This window comes from Carassius auratus, chromosome 9 (assembly GCF_003368295.1).
Source record: "Carassius auratus strain Wakin chromosome 9, ASM336829v1, whole genome shotgun sequence".
NCBI classification, from domain to species: Eukaryota; Metazoa; Chordata; class Actinopteri; order Cypriniformes; family Cyprinidae; genus Carassius; species Carassius auratus.
Window position 1 is genome coordinate 14,319,461 of NC_039251.1, and position 27,960 is coordinate 14,347,420.

General features: G+C 38.5%; 1 protein-coding gene across 1 annotated transcript in view; it reads left to right on the forward strand.

Annotated features, from left to right (window-relative positions):
• The first annotated feature begins 2,060 nt into the window (after positions 1 to 2,060).
• Positions 2,061 to 27,960, forward strand: part of LOC113108455 (sodium leak channel non-selective protein-like) — an 81,914-nt gene continuing 56,014 nt past the window's right edge. The window contains exons 1-11 of the mRNA XM_026271602.1: positions 2,061 to 2,152; positions 2,310 to 2,371; positions 3,616 to 3,756; positions 4,730 to 4,912; positions 7,018 to 7,101; positions 7,217 to 7,356; positions 7,438 to 7,566; positions 9,747 to 9,898; positions 14,694 to 14,836; positions 15,816 to 15,920; positions 19,791 to 19,877. Coding sequence (XP_026127387.1) covers positions 2,330 to 2,371; positions 3,616 to 3,756; positions 4,730 to 4,912; positions 7,018 to 7,101; positions 7,217 to 7,356; positions 7,438 to 7,566; positions 9,747 to 9,898; positions 14,694 to 14,836; positions 15,816 to 15,920; positions 19,791 to 19,877 — 1,206 coding nt within the window. The 5' untranslated portion in view covers positions 2,061 to 2,152; positions 2,310 to 2,329. The remainder of the gene's footprint in view (positions 2,153 to 2,309; positions 2,372 to 3,615; positions 3,757 to 4,729; positions 4,913 to 7,017; positions 7,102 to 7,216; positions 7,357 to 7,437; positions 7,567 to 9,746; positions 9,899 to 14,693; positions 14,837 to 15,815; positions 15,921 to 19,790; positions 19,878 to 27,960) is intronic.

Here is a 27,960-nt window from a genome sequence, read left to right on the forward strand (position 1 = left end):
AAATACTTTATTGATTTAATTTTAGGGAGTCCCCGCCAGGAATTATGTAGAAACCAGTGTCATAAACAATATTTGCCCACTGAGGTTGATTTTCATTTTTATTTTATTTTTTTGTAATATACAAAAGTAGCTGTAAGCAATAACATATCTTAATGAAACATGTGCTTTGCTAAAGTAATAGGCCATATTTTACATTTTGACAAATGTTAATTCAAACAACAGATAAAATCACTACAGCACATATTTACAATACGATTATTTATTTATTTTTAATTACTTTTGCCCTCAGCTCTTGTTAATTTCTGACACTGGTAATGGGTTTACAGCCTAGCCTTTTGTTCAGAATCCACCATGAATGAAAAGTAATATTGTTCTGGTTATTAGTGCTGTACACATGAATGAAATGGATATAAATTTCATGCATTTTTGTGTTTGGCATAACTTTATTAGTAAGAATTTCCACATACACAGAGAATGGGCATATATTCATTCTAGGGATGTTCATTTTAATTGGTTAACTGTTAACCGACCGTTAAGAATGTTGTCAGAATAATACGATCATTTAAATGGTTTAAAAAGTCACTTATTTATATAATTTCAGTAATTTATTAAAATATTTAAAACGGTTTGCTGCATTGTTAAAATAGGCTATGCTAAAAAAAAAAACATACGTCGCGTAGCCTATTAATAAGTCACATTTTATTATTTCATTCAGAAATAGGCCCAATGCCGACGTCAAATGTTTACAAACATTATACTAAACACTGTAAAAACAAAATGTTTTGCATAACATCATGGCGGTACGGTGATAACACTTAACAGCACAGATTTGATTACATATCTCTAAACTTAACAGTGTGTTTTTTTCTTCCATATGTCTGACTGGCTGTATTTTATTATGATAATGGACAGGCTACATTGGTTAAAGTAGCAAAGCTTAACTTTTTGCATGCATGCATCGCCAGCACAATCAAATCTTTGCATAAAATAAGCCTAAAGAAAAATAGGATGCTGCTTTCTGCTGTCTGTTTGTTGCTTTTTGTGCATTTAAAATTACTCCCGTTAATATTTTTAATGGGTCACAGACACTTATTATTTCTAATTTAATTCAATTCTAATTTAAAATAATCTTGTCGGTTAACGGTTAATAATCGGTTAACGAGCGTCGGTTGTCGATCAGGAAAAATAACCGAAATGAACATCCCTAATTCATTCTATGTCTTTTTTTTTGTAGTTCTTGGATTAAATATGAAGATGGGATTTGATATCCAATTTAATCAGTTGTGCAGTATACTGTATACTTCTTTATATTCTGCTGCAAATTTTAGAAACAAAAAAGCCTTCGGGGGCAATAATTATCCTTCTCATAGCCTATACAATCTTATCTAAAACACAAACTGCTTATGTAATAAACGAGCCTAAAAACTCATGACACCAGCCAAGTGTTGGTGATTGCACCCTGCCTTTAGGCAAATAGTCCTTTCCGTAAAAGTAAAACTAATTGTAGTCTTCTGCAACTTACTCCTACATTACTGCACTTACACCCTGTAATTTTGTTTTCAGTTGTCTTTGAATCTCCATCTATCAACATATGCTAACTGTAGCAATTACTTTGCAAATTGCCTGTGACTACATAGAAGCTGTTCTGAGGAGACCACTCTGTTCTTGAGATAAATGTAAAAACTTTGAAGATTCACTGTTCTATTGTAGGCTTCCGATTGTAGCAATTGTTTTTTGCTGGCAGACAGCACACACTTTATATTTGAATCTTGCCATTGTTCCGAACTGCCCTTCAAATGATCTTGATGTAGTGTAATTCATGTTACATCTGCCTTTGAAATGTTTACCAACTCCGCAAAAGCTCTTCATGATGTTATATGATGTTTGACGCACGAAGGCCTGCCTGATCTTACTGGACGTGACAGTTCGCTGGAGTGGATTTGTTCCTTTTGTGTTCATATCACATAGAAAGGTCAATCTTTCAGCTGTTGTGTGATGCAGCATTCATTGGCGGGAATCCTTTATAAATAAGAATTAAAAAGCTAATGATGTTCTTGCAGGATAGACCTCGACTCCACCGATCAGCCGTCTTTCGTATTGAATTCAGTTCCTCTCTATGCCGGGGATGAATGCACCAATGAGGAGCCTGACCGTGAGTAACCTGGTCCCAAAATCCCATCCATTCATGACTCCGCCACTCAGTGTTGCATATATGCCTTGTCTGATGTGGTGGACATTATTTGTCGATATAATTGTACCCATTGGTACACCATATGCCATGTTGACTAACTGTTGTGTGTTATTTACAGGGTATGCCTGATCGCATGTTATGTGCAGTGCTGGAGCAATTTCAGCTTTACTTTTCCCTTTGGTATGTGCGCTTTGTTTCAGCGAGTGTGTGAAATCCATGTTTTATTATTGTCCTCGGTAAGAATGGCTCTAATGCCATTATTACACAGTCTCATTATCATCTTTTGTGTTGCGCTGAAGATCCAGTGTGATCTTTGCAGAAGGTAAGTCTGTATTTTTATGTCAAGTCAACAGTCTGTGTTTTATGTACATCATACGCTTGATTGTGTGGCTGTGCAACACTACAATACATACTGTCTGGTACCATTCAGAGCTGTGTCTTCATGTCATACTGTATAGTTACAACGAACAATGAACACATAGCTCTTTGCTTGCTGAAGTTACTAAATGTTTCTGTTCTTAGGACTTTTGATATGCCACATCCTCTGAGGTGTTTTTTCATGCCACATAATTACAGTAATTTAATATTTTTTTATTTTTTCATATATTTATTTTTCTAATATAAAAAAAACAGCGAACATTTAAACATAACTTTAATAGTAAAATAAACATAAAATTGAAAATAGCATGACAGCCCCCGACGGACGACTGCCGTACACAAACAGAAACAAAACACAATAAAGTCCAGGCCTGGTCCTCTCTCTTCTTTCATTGTCATTACCGTATTTTTCGGACTATAAGTCGCACCTGAGTATAAGTCGCATCAGTCCAAAAATACGTCATGATGAGGAAAAAAACATATAAAAGTCGCACTGGACTATAAGTTGCATTCATTTAGAACCAAGGACCAAGAGAAAACATTACCGTCTATAGCCGCGAGAGGGTGCTCTATGCTGCTTAGTGTAGATTACAGGAGCACTGAGCAGCGTCTCTGGCAGCATAGAGCGCCCTCTCGCGGCTGGAGACGGTAATGTTTTCTCTTGGTTCATTTCTCTCGGTTCATGTCAAATTAATTTTGATAAATTAGTCGCACCTGACTATAACTCGCAGGACCAGCCAAACTATGAAAAAAGTGCGACTTATAGTCCGGAAAATACGGTACTCTTCCTTTTTTCCTTCCAGAGCTCCTTCGTGGGACTCGAGACCGGTCACTCATTATCATTAACTCCAGCGGCCTCGCTCTGTTCCCACAGCTCTCAGCCCTGCCCCACTCGTCACAATTGTATTTTGTAAATTAAGTGCTTAGAGCACATATAGAGTTACCATCTAATAAAGAATAAATCCAATGGCTACAAACGGATTTTGAGCTTTGGCTGATGTGTGGTTTCAGTAAGCATTTGTGGTCGATGTTCTTTTGTCTTCCAGATCCACTCTCTCTATAGCACAGCGAGCCCCAGCATGCTGAAGAGGAAGCAGAGCTCGCGGGTCGAGGCCCAGCCTATGACAGACTTTGGGCCAGATGAAACACTGACAGACAGTGCAGACATACTTTGGATCAACAAACCAGTATGTGAACAAACCTCTGAAACCTTACCATGTGGTTCTTCTTCACAGTAATTTATGACCCACACATACTCCCAAAAATACATAATTAACAAGCTAAAACCTTGTCAGAACCAGGTGCAATTTCATAAAATAAGACAGATTTATTTCATGTTATTATTATTATTATTATTATTATTATTATTATTATTATTATGTTTAAACCAGTCATATATCCACCTTATAGCACCCAGTATCTGGCACCCAACATTCAAGACATTTTCACACCGTCTTTGTTTAGCCCCACCCACATTAAAATCTCAATCCTATTCTACAAAACTCTTAAATGAGTAGTTCAGTTAAAATATTTAACTTATTTTATCTTATTTTTTCATTAAACACAAATGGTGTTTTGCACTATATTCCAAGTTTTTTAACCCACACAGTAGCTGTTTGTGAGAAACAGACATTTGTGACCCTGGACCACAACTATTTAAAAATCTGGAAGCTGATGGTGAAAAATAAAAATCATTAATTTTGACCCATAAAATGTATTGTTGTCTATTGCTACAAATATACCTATGCTACTCATGACTGGTTTTGTGGTCCAGGGTCACATTTATTCATTGAAAATCTTCTATTTATTGAAAATATTGTACTGTATAGCAGCGACCAAAATTTCACTGAATATTTGTTTGGCATAAGACAGCACACAAATCACAACATACACTACAATCTCAAGGTCACTAAGGTGGTACACTTTCAAAAAGTAGTAAAATGTACCATAAAGGTACAAATATGTACTCATTTTAAGTATGCATATTCACCCTTAGGGGTAAATAAGAGACAAAAGTGTACATTTTGCAAGGGTACCACCACAGTAACAGCTTTTGTATCTTTATTTCTGAGAGTGTACCTGCTCAATTAGGAAAAGGTGCAAAATAAAAACCACGAGGATGTTCCACTCTCTAAAACAGATTCTGTTCTTTGTCCTCAGTGGGTTCATTCTCTCCTGCGGGCCTGTGCCATAATCAGTGTCATTTCGGTGTGTATGAATACACCTATGACCTTTGAGCACTACCCGCCTTTGCAGTATGTCACCTTTGCCCTGGATACGCTGCTGATGTTCCTCTACACTGCAGAGATGATCGGCAAAATGCATATCAGGGGCATCATCAAGGTAACACACTCAATCAGCATTGTCACAATTTACAACAGAAAAAGGAAGAGGAAAAAAGACTGTTTTTGATTGTGTCTGTGGCTAAATAACGTATGGACAGTTTAATTGGCGAATCAAGGATAACAACCGCACTGAACGACACTGAATAAGTGAATCATTTGCTTCCTGAACCTCACTCTTCTAGCATGGAAAGCAGTAAGGTTTATGTAGAAGATAGAGTAATTAATTTGTTCCTTTATACTTGAGATCGTGTGAGGACAGGGCGATTAACCTTTCAGTGATTATATGCAAAGTTAACACATGAATTTTAATTTTATTGAAGGAGAGTAGCTTGCAGCATTATCATGCTTGTGACCACAACTCAGTTAATTAGGCCAGTATATTTGTTTTGTATTTCCATCTTTTGAATGCATGGTATGATCTGTGAAATTCAGTGACATGTTGTTTTCTTTATCACTGTTAGCAGGTATGTTTTTGCCATTAGGCATATTCTTGACTTGGAGACATGATTAGTTGCTAATGCAGTCTAAGCACTGAATTAATGTAAATAATTCATTATCTGTTGCGAATTAGGCCATCTATTTTAATCTTAAGTAACACATTCATCAGCACAAACAATATTCCAAATTCAATCTTTGCCAGTTGCTGTTAATAAAGTCAGTCAGACCTTCACTTAGTTTTTAAGCTATCCATTTAATAAATCATGGTTTATGGCCTACTAATTTAGTGGGAGATCTGAGCACGATAGCTGATCAGAGGCTCTGAAATCCCAGGGGATTTCTGAGCAGATGTTTTGGGAGAACAAGTGCTTCAGCCACTGAAGTTTCTGTCTCTCTATCCAAGGAAAGCCACCGGTGCATGAAGGCAGTCTGCACTCAAACAAACAAACCTGAGCATGTCACACCTCTGATGTCATTTCCTGTGTGTGTGAATAGATAGTTGACATGATAAACCCTGTGTTGTGACATGCAGCAATTCATTTAAAACAAATCTTTAATGACCTTATATGTTTTTAGTGGATATATGGAATATTTTTACTTTAAAAAAGTATAAATATATGTATTACCATTCAGCAGTTTGGGGTCGGTAAGATATTTGAATGTTTAAAACTTTTTTATGCTCATCCAAGGCTGCCTTTATTTGATCAGAAATACAGTACTAAAAAACAGTAATGTTGCATTTTTTTCCTATTTTAATATATGATATATTAATATATTATATTTGTTACATGATCCTTCAGAAATCAAACTAATATGCTAATTGAAAACAGCTGTGCTGCTTAATATTTTTTTTTGTGGAAACCATGATACGTGTTTTCCTGAATTCTTTGATAAATAGAATGTTCAAAAGAAGAACGTTCAAAAGAACATTTATTTGAAATAGTAATGAATTAGTCACATTATAAATTTGAAATGAATTGTCAAGGCAAGTCAAGTCAGTCAAGTCTGCTTTATTGTCAGTTCTTCCACATGTACAGTACATACATACAGAGAATTAAAATTGCGTTACTCTCAGATCCCCGGTGCACACAGATAACATTAACAGTAGAGCCTAAAAATCTAGATCAAATATAAAATGTAGATACAACTATACAATAAGGGAATGTAAAAATTGTCATGAATGTAAGAATTGGTCACATTATAAATGTCTTAACTGATTTTATGTCTCTAACCAGACATTTAAAATCATAACAGGACTATTTGAAAATCATTTTTGAAAGCTTAAAAGAAACGCTTAAGAGACAAGTAACATAAATGAGAATATGGGAATGTCATACATCCACTACCTGAATATAAAGGACTACTAGCTCCTGTTTTTGGTTTGTCATTATTATTTAATGTATTATTTGTGTGCTTTACCATTAGAGACATAGTTAGACAGTTCTCATTGCAAACCTAAACAATGTTTAGGTCTTCTAGTGCACACTTGTTAGTCAATGTCTGTCAGGAAAAATACTTTGAAGTGCTCACATTTTTGTTTGCTGAATTTTGCTGGCTCTGTTGTTAACAGCTGCCACAATCTTTCATTAAACCGGCGGACCAGCTGCCACTCACCTGTGGACTTTCATTTACAGCCTGTGTCTTATCACCTGCCTCTGTTTCCAGGGAGAGAACTCCTATGTTAAAGACCGCTGGTGCATGTTTGATGGCTTTATGGTGGTCTTCCTCTGGGTCTCTCTTGTGCTTCAGGTAAGGAAATTATCTTCAGTGTTATTTCCCAAGTAAATTGTTTCTTTCAAATTAAAAAGAACTGAGCTCCACAGGGAACTCCACTCATCCGCTTGTTCCTCTGAATGGTCTCAAGGTGTTTGAAATAGCAGAGATTGTGGACCAAATGTCACCCTGGGGAATGTTACGCATACCGAGGGCCCTCATTATGATCCGAGCCTTCCGTATCTACTTCCGATTTGAACTGCCGCGTACCCGCATAACCAACATTCTCAAGTAAAAGCCCCACCAGCCCAAAGAATGTGAGAAATGTCAGCTTGTTTTCGTATCAGCCACTTAAAATTCACTTCCTCTCAGGCGGTCGGGGGAGCAGATTTGGAGTGTGTCCATATTTTTGCTCTTCTTCCTGCTCCTGTATGGAATCCTGGGGGTTCAGATGTTTGGAACCTTCAATCATCACTGTGTCACCAATGAAACGCAGAAAGGGTAAGCAAGTTTCAGCACTATATCCTTTAAACTATGGAGACCGTTATTACAACAGAATATTAAAAGGGTATTTTTTTTAAAAAAAAGGTTATATATTATATTTATATATTTATGTATTTATATCTATACTTTTTTATATTAAACATTAAAAAGGTAATTGTGACTTTATATCTCATAATTCAGACTTTTTTTCTCAAAATTGTAAGACAGAAATGACTTGAAATTACATCTCACAATTCTGACTTTTTACTTATGAGTTTACATCTCGCAGTTCTGTTTTCTGTTGCCACCATGAAATAAAAAGTAGTATAACGGTAAAAAGGTATTTACAACTTTTTTATTCTAAATATTCTGACTTTTGTCTGCGTTTATATCTTTCAATATCTGAGATACAGTATAAACTCATTTTATAATTACTTTTTGTTATTTTTATTTTTTATCCCGTGGCAGAAACAAGCTTCCACATTAAATTCAATAGAATCAACTGTCTTAGATTTAACTTAATAGCCCAAGAAGTCAAAAATTGCTCTTTGTGTGGGAAGTTGTATCACACTTCTTTTGGTGTATTATCCCTGGGATGAATCAGGGGATTTAACATCATACTGCAGTTTTTCCTGGCATCAGCATGAGATAAGAAGTATGTGTCTGTTGCTGTACATCTCCCACACACATCTGTTCTTTGGAATGTAAATCCCATCAGCAGCTGTAAAGGGTATTAATAGAAGATCACTATTTTCATTGTGTGATGTCACGACCTCATAAACACTAAACAGTAAGAACAGCCACATTATTTGATACATTTGTCAGAATTTCTCATTTCACATGGAGGTGCGTGATAAGCCAACAGAAATTCATGTCTAAAAATGATCAGTAAATCTTGCTGGAACACTCGCACGCATCCCAACTTAAGGGCGTGACGAAAGCAGGGTCTTAATGCAGTGTATGTATGGAGCTGTGGAGGTGGTTCTCTTTTAAAACCCAGGCCTATTTAATATTCCCTTGCACATGAGTGGCGTGTCAGAGCTGGCTCTAAAACAAAGAGCCTAAACCATCAGCAACAGAGGAGTGTGCTGAGCACTAATCACAATAATTAACGTTTCCTGTGTTGCCTGGGCGTCATGCACATGCTCGCCTCTTTTCAGCAGCCTGGCCTCAATCCGTCTATGTGCATGCAAGATATCTCACCCAGACCTGTACTGGCATTCAACATATTATTATTCAAAACGGCTTAGGCACAGGTTAAAAATATTGCCCGCCATATAATATGTGTATAGGCAGGATTTTCATGCATCACACAAGTGAAAGTGTTTATCAGAAAAACTCATTGTTGATTATCTTGCAGAACTACAGTATGTGTCCTTTGCACAGAGTAGCAGGGATTTGAATCACAGAGGGATTCAGTGGAATAAATGTGCGAGGGAGTTTACCAGACTCGTGTCTGTTGGGGATACATTTTTAGATTTGATGTCATGACTTTTTATTTTTCTGGTGCCTAAATATAGATGAGAACAGGCCTCATGACCTTGCCAATCATAAACTGTCACCTTGTTCAGAAAATGTCCCACAAATTTCTCTCAATCACAGACATAGGCTACAGCATTTTATGACTGATGATCAACATGATACACTCTCTTTTTCTGTCTCTATGCCATTTAAGACACATTATTTTATTTTTTTTAAGTCATAAAAATATTAACCAAAAGGAATGTCCATTTTCAAATAAAAGGAACAAATTATGGTGTTAGTAGTATCTTGTGAGTTGTGTGTGCTATCAGTTTCATCACAGGGATGTCTCGTCGGCAGAATATTTATCTCTGTATAATCAGAGCTATTTTGATTCTGTGTTTTGTCTCTGATTGGCCTTTGTGATACTGCAATCAATGATCCCCAGTTCATTTTGGAGTCCTTCATAAACAGTTTGAAAGTATGTCTGGCGAGCCAATTTGAAAACATTAATTTTCATTAGTGACATCAAGTGCCTCCTGAAGTAACACCTGTGGCCCAAGTAAATACGGTTGTCAGTCCCAAATGCTGATTGTGTAAATGTTGCCAGAGAGGAGAATGATACCACTGCTCTTCTGTGAGAAAACACCGGATGGCCTGTTACAATATAATGGTTAATTTGATCAGATTATCATTTGATGATGATTCTTTGAAAACACACTCTTGTCTTTTTTCAGTAATGTGACATGGAACAGCCTGGCGATCCCTGATACACATTGCTCTCCGAACGGGGAGGGTTATCAGTGTCCGACTGGGTTTAAGTGTGTGGATCTGGAAGACTTGGGACTCAGCAGACAGGAACTCGGATACAGTGGCTTCAATGAGCTTGGTGAGTCATTGTGATGCTTCACATTTGTCCATCTGCAATGATAAAATGATGTTTGTCATTTTGTTCATTTTCTGTGAATTTGTATTATTAGTTTTTCTTTATCTCTTTCTAGTTTGTATTCTGCTGTTGCTAAAAATGTAATATTATGAATATATATATGAATTATGAATATCATTGATTTTTTTCTTTAAAGCCAGATTGGACACCTCTTTCATACACTAAAAGCATTTTCCCTGGCCTATTATTAGGAAATTTGAATTAGCTTGGTTTAGTTTTAGTTGTCTGTGGAAAATTATACCATCTCTACCCATTGTAATTATTTACAGTGATTAAGAGCAATCATGTCCTTTTCTGACTAAGTGTGATTAATTGTTGCATTGTTGGCTGAAGCATTTTGAGTTGATCTATGCATAATGTGCAAGCAAACATAAACAGATAAATGCCCTCTGTCGCTGCACTTAGAAAATGTAATATTTTCAGCAAAGCTTATATATCATAGACTTTGTGAAGGCAGCTTCACAAATAGACCAGTTTATTTAAACACCTTGATCTGTACGAAGCAGCATGTCACATTTTTATCTCTCATTTGAGATAAATCCACTAGAAATGTACACAGAGCAGTGCTACTAATCTCCATATAGCCATGAAGGAAGGCTTTTCACAAAAAAAGAAAAAAAAGAAAACCGGTTGTGGCTTTGAACTGTTGACTTACAGAACTTAGAGATCTGTGAAAGGGCCCTTCTTCGTCCTCTTTATAGAGTTCAGTACACCGATAAGTCATGTGTAAGTCAACCAGAACTGCTCCTGCATCAGTGATCTGTGTCTATTCATCCGTGTTCAGCAACAATGCCTTTTTTGGGCTCCCAAGATTCATGGATGCAGAAACATAAAGTATGATTAGGAAAAAGTCCAATGACAGGGTTAATATATTTCATTTTTCTGCTGATACAGTTGGACTGCCAATATTTTTACTGACCCCACCACAAAATGAAGTCATTAATAATGTTTGTGTGTTTTTTATTTTTATTTAACTGAGTTAATTATTTAAATGCATCTATTTTATTTACATTCAATCTCTAATTTTTGTTGGTTTTATTCAATTCAATTAATTTAAAACTATATTAACTGAGTTGTAGGGACATAGTCAAATATTTTAGGAATATCAGTTTTCAAGGATTCCTGAGCTGTTTTATTTATTTATTTTTTCTTCCAAAAATGTACGTTTTAGTATTCTCTCTTAGACCATTCAGAATGAAATGGGAATCAAGTTTATTTTTCCCTTTTGCTAGGCATCTCTGGACACAGTGATTTATCTCTAAGTGATTTTTAATTGGAGTCCTTAGTTTGCCAAGTGCATTTCCCTCTAAATTTATCCAGGGAAAGACTCTGTTACTGTTTATACTGAAGTATGTGCTTTGTCTAATGTGAATTACATATCGATTGAACACAGTTTTGAGATAAAGCCAAGTGAATAGTTTACAGTAATTCATTAATATAGGTCCCTGTAAAGGATATATTGTATGGTTGGTGAAGCTAACCTTTACAGGGCTCTGCCAGTGTCCTTGGCCCATTCTGCCCCTGGACCTGGTGGGAAATGACAGGAAGCAGAACTGAGTGGCATGCTTCCTGCTGACCTTTGGCAGCCATATCGCAGCACGGCATCATGGGTCACTGTGAGTGCAGAGATAACAACATTGAGGGCTTGTAACTAGAGAGCATCTCAAACACTGTGTATGAAACAATGGTGTAAATGCTGTGTAAAAAACAGTATATCTATCTATCTATCAGATATTAGTATCTGTTAATATTTAGAATAAAATTTTAGTTGCACATTATATTTATATAATGTATATTGAAATTTTGTCTTAGTATCTTTGTTAGGTTATAGTGCCATAATGATGGTCATCCCTATTAATTTTTTACTGTATGGAAAATATAATGAAATCCTCAGCTAAACATCTCTTTTGTGTAACACAGAACACTAATTACAGAATTAAGACTGTTAATAACAACAGACTATTCATTGAAGTTCCTTGATGATTTGTCCTCGTTCCTTTTATGAAGAAATCACACTTAGTCATGAAAGCAATCTGTCCTTGATTGTGTAGTTCTTCGTTAAGCCTATTTCCTTTAATACACAGATACTTTTACACTCCAGCACAACTTGGAATCAAAGAGTACTTCAAAATATAGGATGACCATCTCATTCTGCTGTTTGAAGAGAGAAACACATACACTGCACAGCATAAATGAGGACACCCTCTCTGAATAAATATAAAAGATGTATTTTCTTAACTATCACTAATATAATTCATGGAAAGATGGCAAAATTGAAACATATTAAACATATACTTAATAAAAACAACAAAATATATGCCAATATTTTCTGTAAGATAAATAAACTAGCCAATTTTGTTCAAATGAAGGATTACAGAAATAAGTATACCGTAGATTTATTTCAGAATAATATTCTACTACTTAGTATGTCCTCCAGAATTTTAAGTATACTGCTCTGACCCTTCATAGCATTGATTGTGCAAGTTCATGACATCTTCTGTTTCGAGTTTTTTGTATAACATCACAGAGTAGAGTGTGAATTCATGCCAGCATTGATAAAGCACAACTCCCTCACACCTTAAGCACTCATCCATCCCTATATAAAAGCTTTACTACCACTGAACTTCACTGTGAGTACCAAACACTTCTCACTGTACTCCTACTCTAGTAACACCAGAACATGTTGGATGATTTTGGTTCCGAAATGACTGAGTTGGTCTCTTGAGACCAGAGTATGTATTTCCAGAAGTCTCAGTTTTGTAAATATGGGCTTTGGAAGAGGTTAAAAGAGTTTGCTTTGGCTATAGTAGGTAATTCTAGTGGTGACAACAACCATGCAACTCTTTTCATAGCATTTGTAGGCTCTGAGACTCTTGCATGTTATTTCTCTTGCTCTTTTTTTAGCAAAAATTAACTAATCACTAAATTAAAACTTAAAGTGAAGACCTGATTATTTCAGGAGCCTTGTCACAAGTCCATTGTTTTTGAATGGCGATGCTACTGCTGCTGTATTTTCACACTTTAAACAATAATTTGGTATATCTCTTATACCATTGTTCTCTTTTATGCTAAGAAATAAGTCACCTGGCAGTTCTCCCCCAAGTGATTCCACTGCTGTCAGCATTAAGTCTGAGTGTGATTCAGTGGGCTATTTAACACTTTTAAATGGGGAAGTCGTGGCCTAATGGTTAGAGAGTTTGACTCCTAACCCTAAGGCCGGCGACACACTGGATGCATGGAATAAGCATCTCAGCCGCGTGGAATGTCTTTTTTAATTTGGCTCCCATGTTAACAGGTTAGAGCGTGGTAGCGTGCATGCTAGAAATAGAACCGACGCCTATTTTTCACGCGACACAAGCATGTTGGAAGTGTTTCCAGGCAAAATAGAATAGGAAAATAGGTTTATATGTCATTTTGTACACAAATACATATTAATTCATGACATTTTCATGTTTGAAAGTCTATAGGTTTACATAAATTCAGATATAAATGTAATAAAAAAAAAATAATAATTATCGATTTTCAAATATTGCACATGTCAAATACTGTTTGACTTGCCATCAATACTGTTGACGGTGTCCTTTATCAGTAGGCTTTATATTTATGCTCAACATGAAGTATAGATATTGTTGTCGTGAAGACAAGAGCCTGGTCTGTCGGCGGCCTACCTCTATGTCACCTACAGCAGCAGCAGCGTGCCAGCGCCCCGTCATGCACGGTTTTGGTGTGTAAAGATACAGAAAACGCGAGCCAGCCGTGCGCCAGCGCCGCGTCAGGCATGGTTTTGGTGTGTAAAGATACAGAAAACGCGAGGCAGCCACCACGCTACTGACACACAGCAGAAACGCCACGCTCACGCCACGCAGCCAGTGTGTCACCGGCCTAAGGTTATGGGTTTGAGTCTCGGGCCAGCAATACCACAACTGAGGTGCCCTTGAGCAAGGCACTGAATCCCCAACTGCTCCCCGGGCGCCGCAGCATAAAACGCTGCCCACTGCTCTGGGTGTGTGTTCACGGCGCATGTGTGTTCACTGCTGTGTGTGTGTGCACTTTGGAAGGGTTACATGCAGAGCATGAATTCTGATTATGGGTTACATGTATGTCACTTTCACTAAATGTCAGGAAATATACTTACCTGTTGATCAAAAGTATCCTTAAAGATATATATATATATATATATATATATATATATATATATATATATATATTTTTTTTTATTATTATTATTATTTTAAATAATAATATTTTCTTATCAGTAATACAATTTTGTGTTGCAAAAATGAGTACACCCTCCTGAAAGTTACAAAATAATAATAATAATAATAATAATAAAAAAAAAAAAACTTTCAGGAGGATGTACTCATTTTTGCAACACAAAATTATATCACTTTGATAAGAAAATCTTATTATGCTGAATAATTTTGTAATTGATCAAGCAGGCTTGTTGGAACATTGTATCTCCAAAGAACCCTAAGATGTCTTCTAAGTAAAGAGTAATTTCTGAATTTGTTGAGTTTTAGAGGGGGTGCACTCATTTATGCTGTGCACTGTAGCTGGGTAATAGGAAGCACCTGACAAGGTCCACTAATGCCAAGACTGTGTTTATGTCTGAATTTTTGTGTCTCAGTTCCCTGTCAGACCAGTCTGGGGGCACAAAAACATCTCAGACATGGGCTTCTCCCCCTCCTCTATCTAACTGCATCCCCGTCGTGACCCTTCTTGTCGTCTCCTCTTGCAGGCACCAGTATATTCACCGTATATGAGGCCGCGTCTCAGGAGGGATGGGTCTTCATTATGTATCGAGCCATCGACAGCTTCCCACGCTGGCGCTCATATTTCTACTTCATCACGCTCATCTTCTTCCTCGCCTGGTTGGTCAAGGTGGAAAAATCCTTTTCTTCTCACACCAGCGATCTGCAAAAATGTAGTCATAATCTGCACATGGGTCCTTCTTCATTTCTAGACATAGAAAAGTGAGGGTTATTCTAGGATTCTATTATATTGTTATATTATACCTTGGGTGATAGTTTTTTTTAAAATTATTATTCAGTGCTGTTATTGTGTGCATTCATGACCAGTGAGAAGTTTCAGTATAAAGGTTTCTCAAATACGTAACACTGGCTCACCGAAGATGCATTTATTTGATCAAAACTACAGTAAAACAGATATAGTATAACATTTCAAAATAACTGTTTTCATATTACTTTATTATATTTTAAAATATTTTGTTCTGTAATGGCAAAGCTGAATTTTCAGAATTCTTTAGTCTACAAAGTCAATTGATCCTTAAGAAATCATTATAATATGCATTATAATAACATTTCTTATAAATATTTAGAATAGTTGTGTTGCTGTTTTTGTGATATGTTTCTTTTTTCAGGATTCTATTATGTATAGCAAGTTCGTACATTTTATTTGTTTTAAATGTCTTTGCTATGACTTTTTATCAATATAATCATCTATAATCATCCTTGCTCAGTAGGTATTAATTAATTAATAAGTATTAATTACATAAACAAAAGAAAAAAGGTAGTGTGGATGTCTGAAAATTAAGACTTGACCCCATTTAGTTCACATAGTTAAGGAATGTTCAGGGTTAAATTCAAGCTAAGCTCTGCTGAAATAATCTGTGGCTATCGATTACCATCAGGGAATCAGTTTGTAACAAACAGAATTAAACCTCATTAAATGTTGAAGATGACAGTGTTAAATATGAAATATCATATGTATTTTATCATTAACACAGATCGGTTTTCACACTTTTCACTTATATGCCAGACAACAAGAACAACCATTCATTAAAATAATCATTTCTGGGCATTTATTAACTTTTTATAATTTCTTTTGCTTGTGTTCCCAGAATGTGTTCATTGCTGTGATTATAGAAACGTTTGCTGAGATCAGAGTGCAGTTCCAGCAGATGTGGGGATCCCGGAGCAGCACCACGTCAACAGCTACTACACAGGTAAACCAAATACACTTGCGCACATGTGCACACAAAACAGCCTTTGGTGTATGACTCATTTCCCATTTTGTTAATCTCCTTGATCAATATGTATGAGCAGATGTAATTAAACCAACTAAAGCAAAAATATCAAAACCTTCAATATCAGCATTTATGGTTATTAAGCACAGACCAATACACACCAACACAGACATCTGAAAGAATTATTCCCATAATTCTCTGGAGACTTTGAGTCTGGCTTCCCTGGCCTTCAGCAGGCAGGATACACCTGACAGCAAGCTGTTTTTAAAAAAAAAAAAATTTGGCTGTTTGTCAGGTGGGGGCCCCGAACCCCGGCACAGAGGGATCTGATTGGGCGGCTGGCAGACTCAGGGGTGAGTCATAGAGGAACGTTGCTGAAAGTGCAACAGACCGAAAGAGAGGAAAAGACAGAGTGTGTATGTGTGTGTGTTTGCAGTTCTGTCATTCAGCCTAAATTTGATGTGACTGATCAACTGAACGGATAGAGAGAATCAATTAACCCTAATGCACTCACTTTCCTGCCTGCAATCCTCTCCTGTGGGGAAACCTGTCCTGTTGATTTTATACAATGATCGCCTACCTAATGTTTGGTGAGAAATTCACACTAACCAAGCTAATGGTGCAAATGCACAGAAAATCTGGAGCAGAGGAGTGGTGTGAAAAGTTGTGTGTGTAATTGTGTGAACTGAGGCATAGTGTCTCCCTGACTGCGCCAGTCACAGTGCCAGAACCAGTCCTGGAGCAGAGCCTTGGAGGTTGGCATGAGTGGATCTGGCAACACTTTTGGCAGCACAGGGGTGACCTGACCACCATTATTCAAGTCTTATGGCTGTAGAAGTGCCCTCTGGGAAAAAGAAGGGCTATAGCACACAACATTTATTACAGCACTGCTTTAATGGGGTAAATCTGGTGAAGAAATACCTGATGCATGTAATCTTAAAATAAAATAAACAAAAACAAATCATGGAGAAAAAAAAAAGGATCCCTGAATTTGTCATTATTGTAATCCAAAATGAATCTTATTTTTGTTACTAGATTAAAGTAATGACTATCAACCAGTTTTATGTTTTTTAATTAATAGTTCAGTTATAAGAATATTTTAACTGCTACTATGAAAAAGATCCTTATTTGTCTATAAAGTGTTTGCAAACCAATTGTTATAGCACTTTTGTTCATATAACAGTACTTTTAAATGAAAAAGTGCAATATACACTAATTTTGAATGCATTATTGAACGTTAGTGCAAAACAATGCGATTAATTGCAGACAATCGTGCAATTAATTGCGATAAAAAAAATGTAATCATTGCCCAGCACTAATAAAAGTCTTTCTCTCACCTTTGATAGTTTTTTGGCAATCCTTGTTGAGTAAGTTTTAAATACTTAAAAAAAAATCTTAATCTCAATAAACTTTTATATACACACTATATGAGCAAAAGTAATGGGACACACTTCTCAATTATTGAATTTAGTTGTTTCTGTCAGGGCCATAACCACAGGTGAAAAGTGGACGTGTTTAGAAACAGCAGCAACTCACCGTCACCGAGTGCTGAGACGCATGATGCATAAAAGTCACTTCACTCTGCTGATTCCATAGCTCCAAACTTCCACTACCATTGAAATCAACACAAAACTGTGTGGCTGAAGGTTTATGGAAGCAGCTGCATGTAAGCCTCACATCACCAAGTGCAATGCCAAGTGTCAGATGGAGTGATGTAAAGCTCACTAGTCACTACCACTGGACTCTGGAGCAGTGGAAACACGTTCTGTGGAGTGACAAACCATGCTTCTTTGTTTGACAGTCTGGCAGGCGAGTCTGGGTTTGGGAGAAGCAAGAACAATTTTTTTTATATACATTTACATATATATATATATATATATATATATATATGTGTGTGTGTGTGTGTGTGTGTGTGTGTGTGTGTGTGTATGTGTGTGTGTGTGTGTGTGTAGTAAAAAAAAAAGAAAAGAAAAAGATTAAGCAGTGACAATCGTTATATTGCCACAAATTCTTAAAATGGAAAACAATAATAAAAAAAAACCAATAAGGCATATCTCATTCTGTGGACACAAAGTTGAATTGTCTTCAGTAGCATCTGGTTTTCCATGCCCATTGGCATTTATGAAATTTTGAATCGATTGCTTATCTGTAATGTCTGCAGCAAAAACTGTATAATGTATTTTTTTGCTCTTGGTCTAGGTAAGGCTATTCTAAGGTGCTGATACTTCACAGGGAGAAATAGCTAAAGAATGTGTGAAAGTTAATTTGTCTTTATATATATATAAAATATTTGTACAAAAATTTAACATTGGTACTGACATCATAACTTCTTACTCTTGCTCTGGGTTAACAGTAATTTAAAATGTCAAGTTTTAAAAATGTTTAACTGTTGATTGTAGTAAAGAGACTGTATAATGTTTGTATAAATTAGGACTTGCATTTATTGAAGCTAACTGCAATATTATTTACCCCATGAATTTGCAAATAGGATTAATATCCCAGGGTTTATAAATCTAAAGTGTGAAATGTGAACCCTGACTACCCAGGATTAAAAATGACTCTGAGTTGACAAATTCAAGTGTGAAAAGCCCAATAAGGCTCTTTGAATTTGCCCATAGAACTATAGACAGTGCTGTGTCCTTGAAAACAAAATAGCCTTTCTGTGTCTTAATTTTAATTATGTTGAAATATCTTATCGAATAAAAATCTCTTAGGGTTCACAAAACCTTGGTTTACTGAGTGTTAGACAATACAACTTGGAATGATGCCTTTAATCTGAAAGAAGTAAAAAGAAATAAGGTTCTCCTGGGGCCTGATGATACTCTTTGGCAAGATTTGCACCATCCCTTTTGTGACTGTCTTATAAAAAATAATATAATTCAATAAGGCCCCTTAAGAAGATTACCACATGAATGGCAAAGTTATAATTACAAGACTATGAGTGGAAACTTTTAAAATATCTATTTATGTAGGTAACCTTTTTAATCTGTCAGAGCTGAAGGGGGCATTGTGAGCTTAATGACTGTCATTTCTCATGGGTTTAATTGGTTATCTATTCTTCTGAACTGATAAAAGACAGACATAAGTGGAACAGCAGCAGTGCACATTAGGAACAGCCATAAGCACACTTTAAATTCTGTGCGGAGGGGTGGGGATATGAACAATGGGAGGGTGGCACAAAATTCAGTCTGAAGCTTGATGTATGTTAGGAAAATGCATGGGAACATGTGGAACGTAGACGTGCATGTCATGTTATACATCCCACACCTTTTGTGCTAATGTGGTTTGATGTGGAGAGGTGGGCCATTTGTTTTCTAAACAATCAGAATTATTTAGATTTTCACATGGTGGACTATAATAAGGCGTCAAGTACAGAGCCTTATGACAGTTCTGGGCTGTGTACATATGGATATGGGTAGCCTCTGTTGTTTGCCAGATTCAAGGTGCCTGCTGCAACATCCCTCCCTCCTCTAGTCCCTGCTGTCTCTGCCGCTGTCTCCTCGTATCTGTCATGGTGAAGTCATGGTGCATTTAGATTCTGAAATGTGAATAGATGCTCGCTGGATCATGAAGCCAATTTCTTGTGACCTTGCCTGTGTTTATAAAATGCTTATGAAGTTGGTGGAGAATTCCATTAAATATCATGTAATCGGCAGTTGTTTTTAAGATTGTCAATTTTCCTTGATGCCAACAAGTTGTTTTTCCCCCAACTTATTTGTTATCAAATATGCATTTGTGTGTGTGTGTGTGTATTAGCTGACCAAAACGCCAGTCATTCACAGTTGTTAACAATTTGCCCTCTCTTTCTCCTTTCTTTTCCTCTCTTTCCATCTCTCCTCCTGGTGGCAGATGTTTCACGAGGACGCGTCTGGAGGATGGCAGCTCGTGGCGGTGGACGTGAATAAACCACATGGCCGGGCGCCTGCTTGCCTCCAGGTACCAGACATGCGATTTAATGGCACTGACGCCCCCGACTGTCAGCAAACACTCAGTATTGCCTGACTGCCACATCTAATGCCACACTGCTGTGTGGGAGTGCAAGAAATGTGCTGCAGGCGGCCTGAACGCAATAGACACATTTAGATTTCTCTCAAACTAGCTGGTTTGATTTTGACAGAGTATGAATAGACTGTGGAATGAACACAGCAAAGTTTGCCTTCCCCCCTTTTGTGAGCCCAATTTAGCACATGCACAACACATACAAATTTACATACCCACTTATTTGGATCATTCTTATGCCTAATGTCTCTGCAGAAGCACTATAATGTTTTTCCCCATCTTATTTTACTTTAAATCGACATGAAATCAATACTGACCCCATTTACTTTCCATTTACCATGTTCCTGGTCTTATTCTGCATGATTTTCAATACATGGTATTGCAAATAAATCCATTTCAGACTGACTTTACTAGACCAAAACTCAAATGGCTTATTATATTGAAATAATGTGCTAATGTTGTTTTTAAGCATTTTGACACTGATATTGCAGAGAAATTATAAATTGGATTTTAGTGATCATAGAATAGAGTGGCCTTTTGATGGTTGATAATGCCATAATAACAGAAAGGACAGCATCTGGAGAGAGTCTAATTGCACTTAAACCAGTCCTGACTTTTAGATCTACCTACACAAAGGGAGAGAAAGATCATCAGTGAAAATAAGTCCCCATCAGAGTCACATTAAAGTAAATATTCAAAAATACAATTTAATGCATCACATTTGGGTTATGATTCGACAGTATAATCCTGTAAAAAATCTTGCATTTTGTTCTAACATGGCTTTTCAACTGTAGAGCAGAGAGCATTTGAAAATATTCAGTGCAAGTAAAAAAGACCAAAGACTGGCATTTAATGACATTTCTGGGGCCAGGTTTATGTGAGGTGAATCCATCAGGTAAAGGAAAGCTTTTGTATTTCCTCAGAGAGGGGCAAAGTTTACAGGGGGTTGTGTGGGGTGAGCAAGAGAGAGAATGCAGCAAATGGGTGGAGGTGTAGTTCATCATAGACTTAAATCACAATGGTGTTATTTATTTACTTATTTTATTTTTTATTTCCATTTTATTATTTTTGTTTACCATTACATATGCCAATTAAAAAACAAACAAAACAAATGTAATTACTTAAAATAAGATTTCTCGGTAACACTTTAGAATAAGGTTCCATTAGTTAATGTTAGTTAACTACTTTCGTTAACATGAACTAAGCAAGAACAATCCTTCTACACCATTTATGAGTCTTAGTTCATGTTCATTTCAACATTTACTAATGCATTATTTAAATCAAAAGTTGTGCTTGTTAACATTAGTTAATGCACTGTGAATTACCATGAACTAACAATGAATAACTGTATTTCCATTAACTAACATTAATGAAGATGAATAAATACAGTAATAAATGTATTATTCATTGTTTGTTCATGTTAATTAATACATTAACATTAACTAATGGAACCTTATTCTAAAGTGTTACCGATTTCTCATTTATGAGATGCTAAAAAAAAAAAAAAACTAAACAAAACAAAAAACATTTTGGCAGCACATGTGATATGATCAACACAGAATATTAATTTTTTTAAAAAGAAGAATGGGGTACAGTATAGTAATACAAAAGACAAAAGCCAATACAAATTATAATTTTTGCAGCAGGGGCACTTCAACTGTGCCTGCAAACGCCGCCACTTGGAGGAATCGTCTGCACCTCCTGTCCAAAGCCTGTTAGCTGACAGCTTATCTTGCGCCCAAACCTTATGGTGATGTGAGCCAGGCCACTTCTGCCCTGCATACCATGGCTGTCCTGCAGGTCCATGAAGCCAATGCACTGAAACAAATGCACAAGGGTAGTACCGATCTGAGGTGGATGCAGGAGCTGCACTTGGTGACTGACTTCGCCCTCCGGGCCAAGAAAATCACTTTGTGGTCCCTTAGGAAAGCGATGTCTACTCTGGTGGTCCAAGAGCACCATCTCTGGCTCAACCTGGCAGAGATGAAAGACGTAGACAAAGCACATTTTCTCAGTGACCAAGGTGATCCATCACATCTTGCCCTGGCATGATACACCACCCCTGGTGCCCTACTGGGACCTCTCTATTGTCCTGGCTGGACTTCAGAGAGGTCCCTTTGAGCTGCTGGTTTCAGTCGAGTTTAAGTTCCTGTCTGCTAAGACAGTGCTCCTGACCGCACTTACTTCCATCAAGAGAGTCGAGAACCTCCAAGCATTTTCGATGACCGAAGATTGCCTTGTGTTCGGGCCAGCCTACTCTTACATTGTCATTAGACCCTGGCCTAGATACGTGGTTCCCACCACACCTTTTCATGATCAGGTGGTACATCTGCAAGCACTGCCCTTGGAGGAGGCAGATCCAGCCTTAGTGTTGCTGTGTCCTGTAAGAGCGATGTGCATATATGTGGACTGCACCCGGAGCTTTAGAAGCTCTGAGCAGATCAGCAGAAAGGGAAGACTGTCTCTAAGCAGCGAGTGGAGTGTGCCCTCACCCCTGTGCCCCCTGGGGGTGAGGTCCCATTCCACACGGAGTGTTGCCTTTTCTTATGCGTTGGTGCACAGCACCTCACTGGCAGACATCTGTAGGGCTGGGCAACATCGAATACCTTCACAAGATTTTACAGTCTCTGCGTTAAGCCAATTTCTTCCCATGTGTTGGGTAACAGGTAAGTGGTAATCAGGTAAGGCAATCCCATATGTGTATTCTTCCATGTTAAGGTTCCCCTCTCTGTGAGCCTGTGCCTTTCTTTTGACTGATCATTCTGTCATTCTTTGCTGGCTGTCGTTCCATCCCTACTCTTAAGTAGGACCTGCCTCAGAGACCCATTTCATATGTCGTACTGTCTCAGGCCTGTGTTAGTCCATTCAGTGCCTCCAGATGATACCTCTCTGTGGATAGAAAGTGGCCTCCGTAGAGCCCTTCTCAAGAAGGCTTACTTCTCCACTGTTACTGCCGAGCTGTAACAACAAAAAGGAAAGACATGAATCAAATCTTCATTGAAGATCGAAATCCCTTCTGTTAAGAAATTTATGTGGTGAAAGGAACAGGGGATTGGTTATCACCAACAGTGTTATACTCCCCTCTGGTCCCTACGGGTACCAAGGGCAGCTAAATTGAGCAGGGCAGGTGGGAAGGTTACGACCTTTACGTAGCGTTTGTCTGACACATGGCTGCTTGTCAACATTTGCAATGCCATAGGATTGTGACGGGGTTCAGGTTGTCGCACTTTCCATGGACCCCTAATGTTGTCACAACATAACTCAAAGTGACGGACATATAGGGAATGTCTTGGTTACACCGAGGACTGGGATGGAGGGAATGGAGACGTTATGTCCCAATGCCATAACTTCGAACCATCGCTGGTGGCCTGGGACAAGTTCTAGGTTCCTCATTGTAAAACCTGAAGAGTGGATGCACCTGTCGCTTATTTGAATCAGGTATGCAATATCCACTAGCCATATTTTATTGGTGGTTTCTCTTAAAGTCAGAGATGATTGGGGCTCCCAAGTGAATCCCCTAATGTCGTCACGACATAATGTCTCTGTTCCCTTCATCAGGGAACATGGGTTATGTAAGTAACTGAGACATTTCATTATGTGGTTAAGGTTAATGAGGTCTGCTTGATCTCTTCTCCAAAGGCCACCTTGGTGTTAATTAGGCCTCTGCATTTTCTTATGTTATAATTGCATTACAGCTATTCTCCTGGATTCTTTAAGTTCTTCAAGTGAAAGATTTCTTCTCTTGAGTTTTGTACTTCTTCTTACTGCAAACTTTTTTAAAAAGTTTCAATTCAGACTCTAAATATGAATGTCTCAAAACTAATACATGTTTCAGTGTAGTTTAAATCCTGACTTTGCAATTTTACATTAATAACAGAAAAATCAGTTGAGTGTGCATATTACTTTACACACTTTTTTTCACACTGTGACAATAGCCCTTGATAAGATTATGCTTTTTTGTTATACTTGGAGATCAGAACATAATAAATGTATAATAATGTTGTTGCCCGTTATGTTAATTTCTGTTTTAGACAAAAACTCAGATTAATACAGAAAGGATGTATCTCTTGATATGATGTTGTACCTAGTCAAAACAGTGTTGATTTGTCTTTTTTCATTCTATAGGCTTGGTTAATGTGCTAAAGAATCTTTTAATTTTTTTCATTATATCGGTCAAAACAATTAAACATTTTTTCAAAATATCTTTTTACACAGAAGAAAGACAGTCAAAGAGGTTTGGAATGACATGAGAGTGAGCAAGTGATGACATCATTTTTATTTTCGGGCAAACCGTCCTTTCAATGTGATTTTTCTTCACAGTAAAATTATATATTCTGATAGCCACATTAACATCTTGGACTAAACTTGCAGTAGATTGAGTTTAACACAGCTGGTTAGTTATTTAGAATAACAATACAGTTCAATGAAGAGCAGTTCGCTGATCATGCAGTATCTTTCCCACTCTGCAACTCTGTGTTGAAATCTTCAGACGTCATGTTTGATAACCCTTTGAATCAGAAGGTGCTGCCCATAGAGGAAACACCTTGGCTTTTGCAATCACCCATTACGCACCTACGCCAAGGTTATTTATATAGAGGAAACCTTCTATTACGCCAACTCTGACCTTGCAACCCTCATTTCTCCCAAGGGACCTATTTATCCCAGCCGTAAGCATGACTTATCAACAACCGCAGCTATGATGCTCAGAACCCAGCCCGTCTGCATCCCTAACCAGGTCTTGAACAGTGGCTGGAGAATTCTGGAGGACAGTCAGCTTTAATTAACCAGCAGGTCCCAGACAGAGCATGAATCACTTCCTTGCAGTAATAACTTCGATAAGCAGTGGGATTTGAGGACTGCTGGTCTCCCATCAGCTATTTTTGTTCTTAATTTCTAATTAAACAATGGTGCAAAAGTGTTAGAGTATGCCTATGGAGTTCACAAAAAATGCTTTTGTATTGCTCAGTTTGCTGATCACTTAAATATGGAGTGTTAGATGTGCTGTAGGAAGCTTCATTGGTCTTTGCTGATCTGTTGTTGACAGACAGATAAACTCTCAAACAGTTTTTCTCCATTTAAATTTTGTTTTTAAATAAGCTCCATCTGTTAATTTGTCTGTCAGTTTAGATTAAAGGGACAGAAAATAAATTTCTGTTCTGATTTACTCATCTTCACATTGTTCAGAACCTGAGTTTTTTCTTCACTAAAACACAAAAGGAGATGTATAACAGAATGCTAATGCTGCTCGTCATCATACGAAGAACATATGGTAAAGTACAACTGGTGCAAATGCCTTATGTGCTGTGTTTGTGTGCAATTATTTTCCAAGCAATGAAATTAAATGGGATCTAAAGATTTCTAGCTTTAAGAAACGACACAAAACCAACATAAAAGTATCAATAATTGGTCCATATGAATTGTTTCCTATTTTCTAAGTACAGTAGCTTTGTGTGAGAAACAGTTTGTGAACTGAATAAACCAATTCTTTGTAAAGACAAAACAAACAAACAGATGTCAAGTTTTCAGTGAATAATGTCTAAGGTTACATATGTAACCCTGGTTCCTCGAAGGAACGAGATACTGTGTCGATGATGCTTTGGGGAAATGTCTCCAGAGTGACGTCTCTGAATAACATCTGTAATCAGTCCAATGGACCATTCCATGGCCTCGGCCCCTGCCTCAACAGGATGTCTGCTCCCATATTAAGATGTCCAGAAATGTGGAATGCTCTCAGCATGAGGAGTACACCCTGGGACCACAAAAGGATCTGGTAAGCTAGTTTGTATAAACAGCGTGAGCGCAGAACTCCTTGGTGGTTGATGTAAGAGACCACTGCTGTGTTGTTGGTGCGCAGCAACACATGGTGACTTCTTAGGTCTGGGAGAAAGTAAGGTAGTGCTCGCCAGCACGGCCAACATCCTTGGCCAGATGACATGCCATTTCGGATGGCGGCCACTCCACAGACCACGGGCAGGGTGGCCACTCATGACCGCACCCCAGCCGGTGAGGGATGCGTCCATCGCTAGCATTATGCGGCAACAAGGAACTCCCAGCACCGGGTCCTGAGACAAGAACCAAGGTTTTCTCCACATGTCTAAGGCACGTAGGCACCGCCGCATGACCTTTAGCATGCAAAGTGGATTTACCCTCGGGGAAAACCCCTTGGTCTTGAGCCACCACTGTAGGGGTTTCATGTACAGTAGGCCAATAGCATTCACATTAGACGCAGCTGCCATCAGACCCAGCAGTCTCTGAGACTGTTTGACAGTGATTGACCGGCCTTTTTTCTCACTTTTGCGACTGCAGTGAGGATCGACTCGATCCGAGCAGGTGACATACGTGCCTGCATTGTAGTCGAATACCACACCATGCCCAGATAAGTGGTTCTCTGTACTGCAGAAAGCACACTTTTCTTGGTGTTAAGTCTTAACTCCAGCTCTTTCATGTGACCGAAAATGACACCTCAATGCCGAACCGTCATCTGCTTTGACTGAGCTAATATCAACCAATCATAAATGCGACTGAGTCATGAAAGTGTGGGGTGAGAGTGCAAGGCCAGAGGAAGATCCGTGTTGGTAGGCTTTTGCCCTAAAAAGCAAACCTCAGGGACTTCCGATGAAGAAGGATGGAGATAAGTGCATCTTTTTGATAGATCGTGACACACCAGTCCTCAGACTTAGCCTGTGCAAGCATGATGAACTTCAGTCCCCTGACTGAGCGGTTCAAAAAGCACAGATCTAAAAAAGGACACAACACCTCATCCTTCCTCGTAACAGTGAAGTATCGGCAGTAGGACCAACCCGAGGAGGGACCACCTCGATGGCCTCCATCCTCAGAGAGAGTCTACTTCTGTTCCATTACCAGAGCCTGCTTGGGGCCCACCAGAACTGGATTCTGTGGCCTCTCACTACAATGTGAAAAACCCACTGAGACACATTTTGCAGTAGTTTTCACGCTGGCAAATAGTCTACTGAGGGAATCAGCCTCTCAAGACTGATCTCTCGTGTCATCAGAGCAGTTGGCTCGGTGCCCTGAAGCGGCGCACCGGCAGGAAACAGCCAAACTAGATGCTTTGGAAACCTTCCAGGAGGTCACAAGCCTCTTAGCACCGCTACGTTTCCAGGCGGTAACTGAGAGAAGCGCTCGCCGGAGACTGCTGTGCCCTGGAACACCAGCAGGGTTGGCAGATCGATCTCCTGAGGGCACTGAGGAGAGACTGGCACCATGTAATGCGGTGTACACCGCTCTTCCCCAGAGGGGCCTGCTCTCTGAGGTCCTGAGCCAAAGCATCAGGACTCTCGTAGCTGAAGTCTTCTAAAACGACGGTCCTCAGACCCACGTCGTCTGCTAGGAAGACTAAACCAGAGCCTGCTTGGGGCAGGTCCCCATGAAGCACACTTGGCAGAGGCTCCCACAGTGCCATGTGACCTCCTAAGGGAACCAGTCTCACGAGACTGGCCTCTGGTGCGCCCGGCGAGAGCGGAGCACTCAACAATGAGAAAAGCACAATCAGCCCCCCAAGAGCCGACCGCGCGAACTCCACTCCTCAATAATGCTGCTTATTATAATATTAGGCATAATATGCTTGTGTAACTGGTGCTTGTGCAGCTGGTGCTTGTGCAACTGGCGCTTGTGCAACTGGCAAGCTCATCGACACCTTCCACATCAATCTCCTCAGAGAAAGATGGGCAGTGCGTTGCTCCCTCTCACTAGGGAGAAAGTACCACAAACGTGGGCTTTCGAACCCCACGAGAGCAGGCACCGGATCTGGTGGTTAAGGAAGAAGATAGGGATTGCCCGTCTACATTCTTTCAGCAGATCCGAAAGTGAAACCCATGAGCACAACCACCACTCCGTCTCGGCGAAAGCGAGTCTGGCACCGTGAGAAACGCCAGTGAAGGCTCCCTCCTCAAAGATAGCCTTCTGAGAGTGAAGCAAAACGCTCGCATCGCATCGACGCAGCTTCAGTTCCTGAAGAGGAACTAAAATTTCTCAAGTATATATTGTATGACTTTAGAAG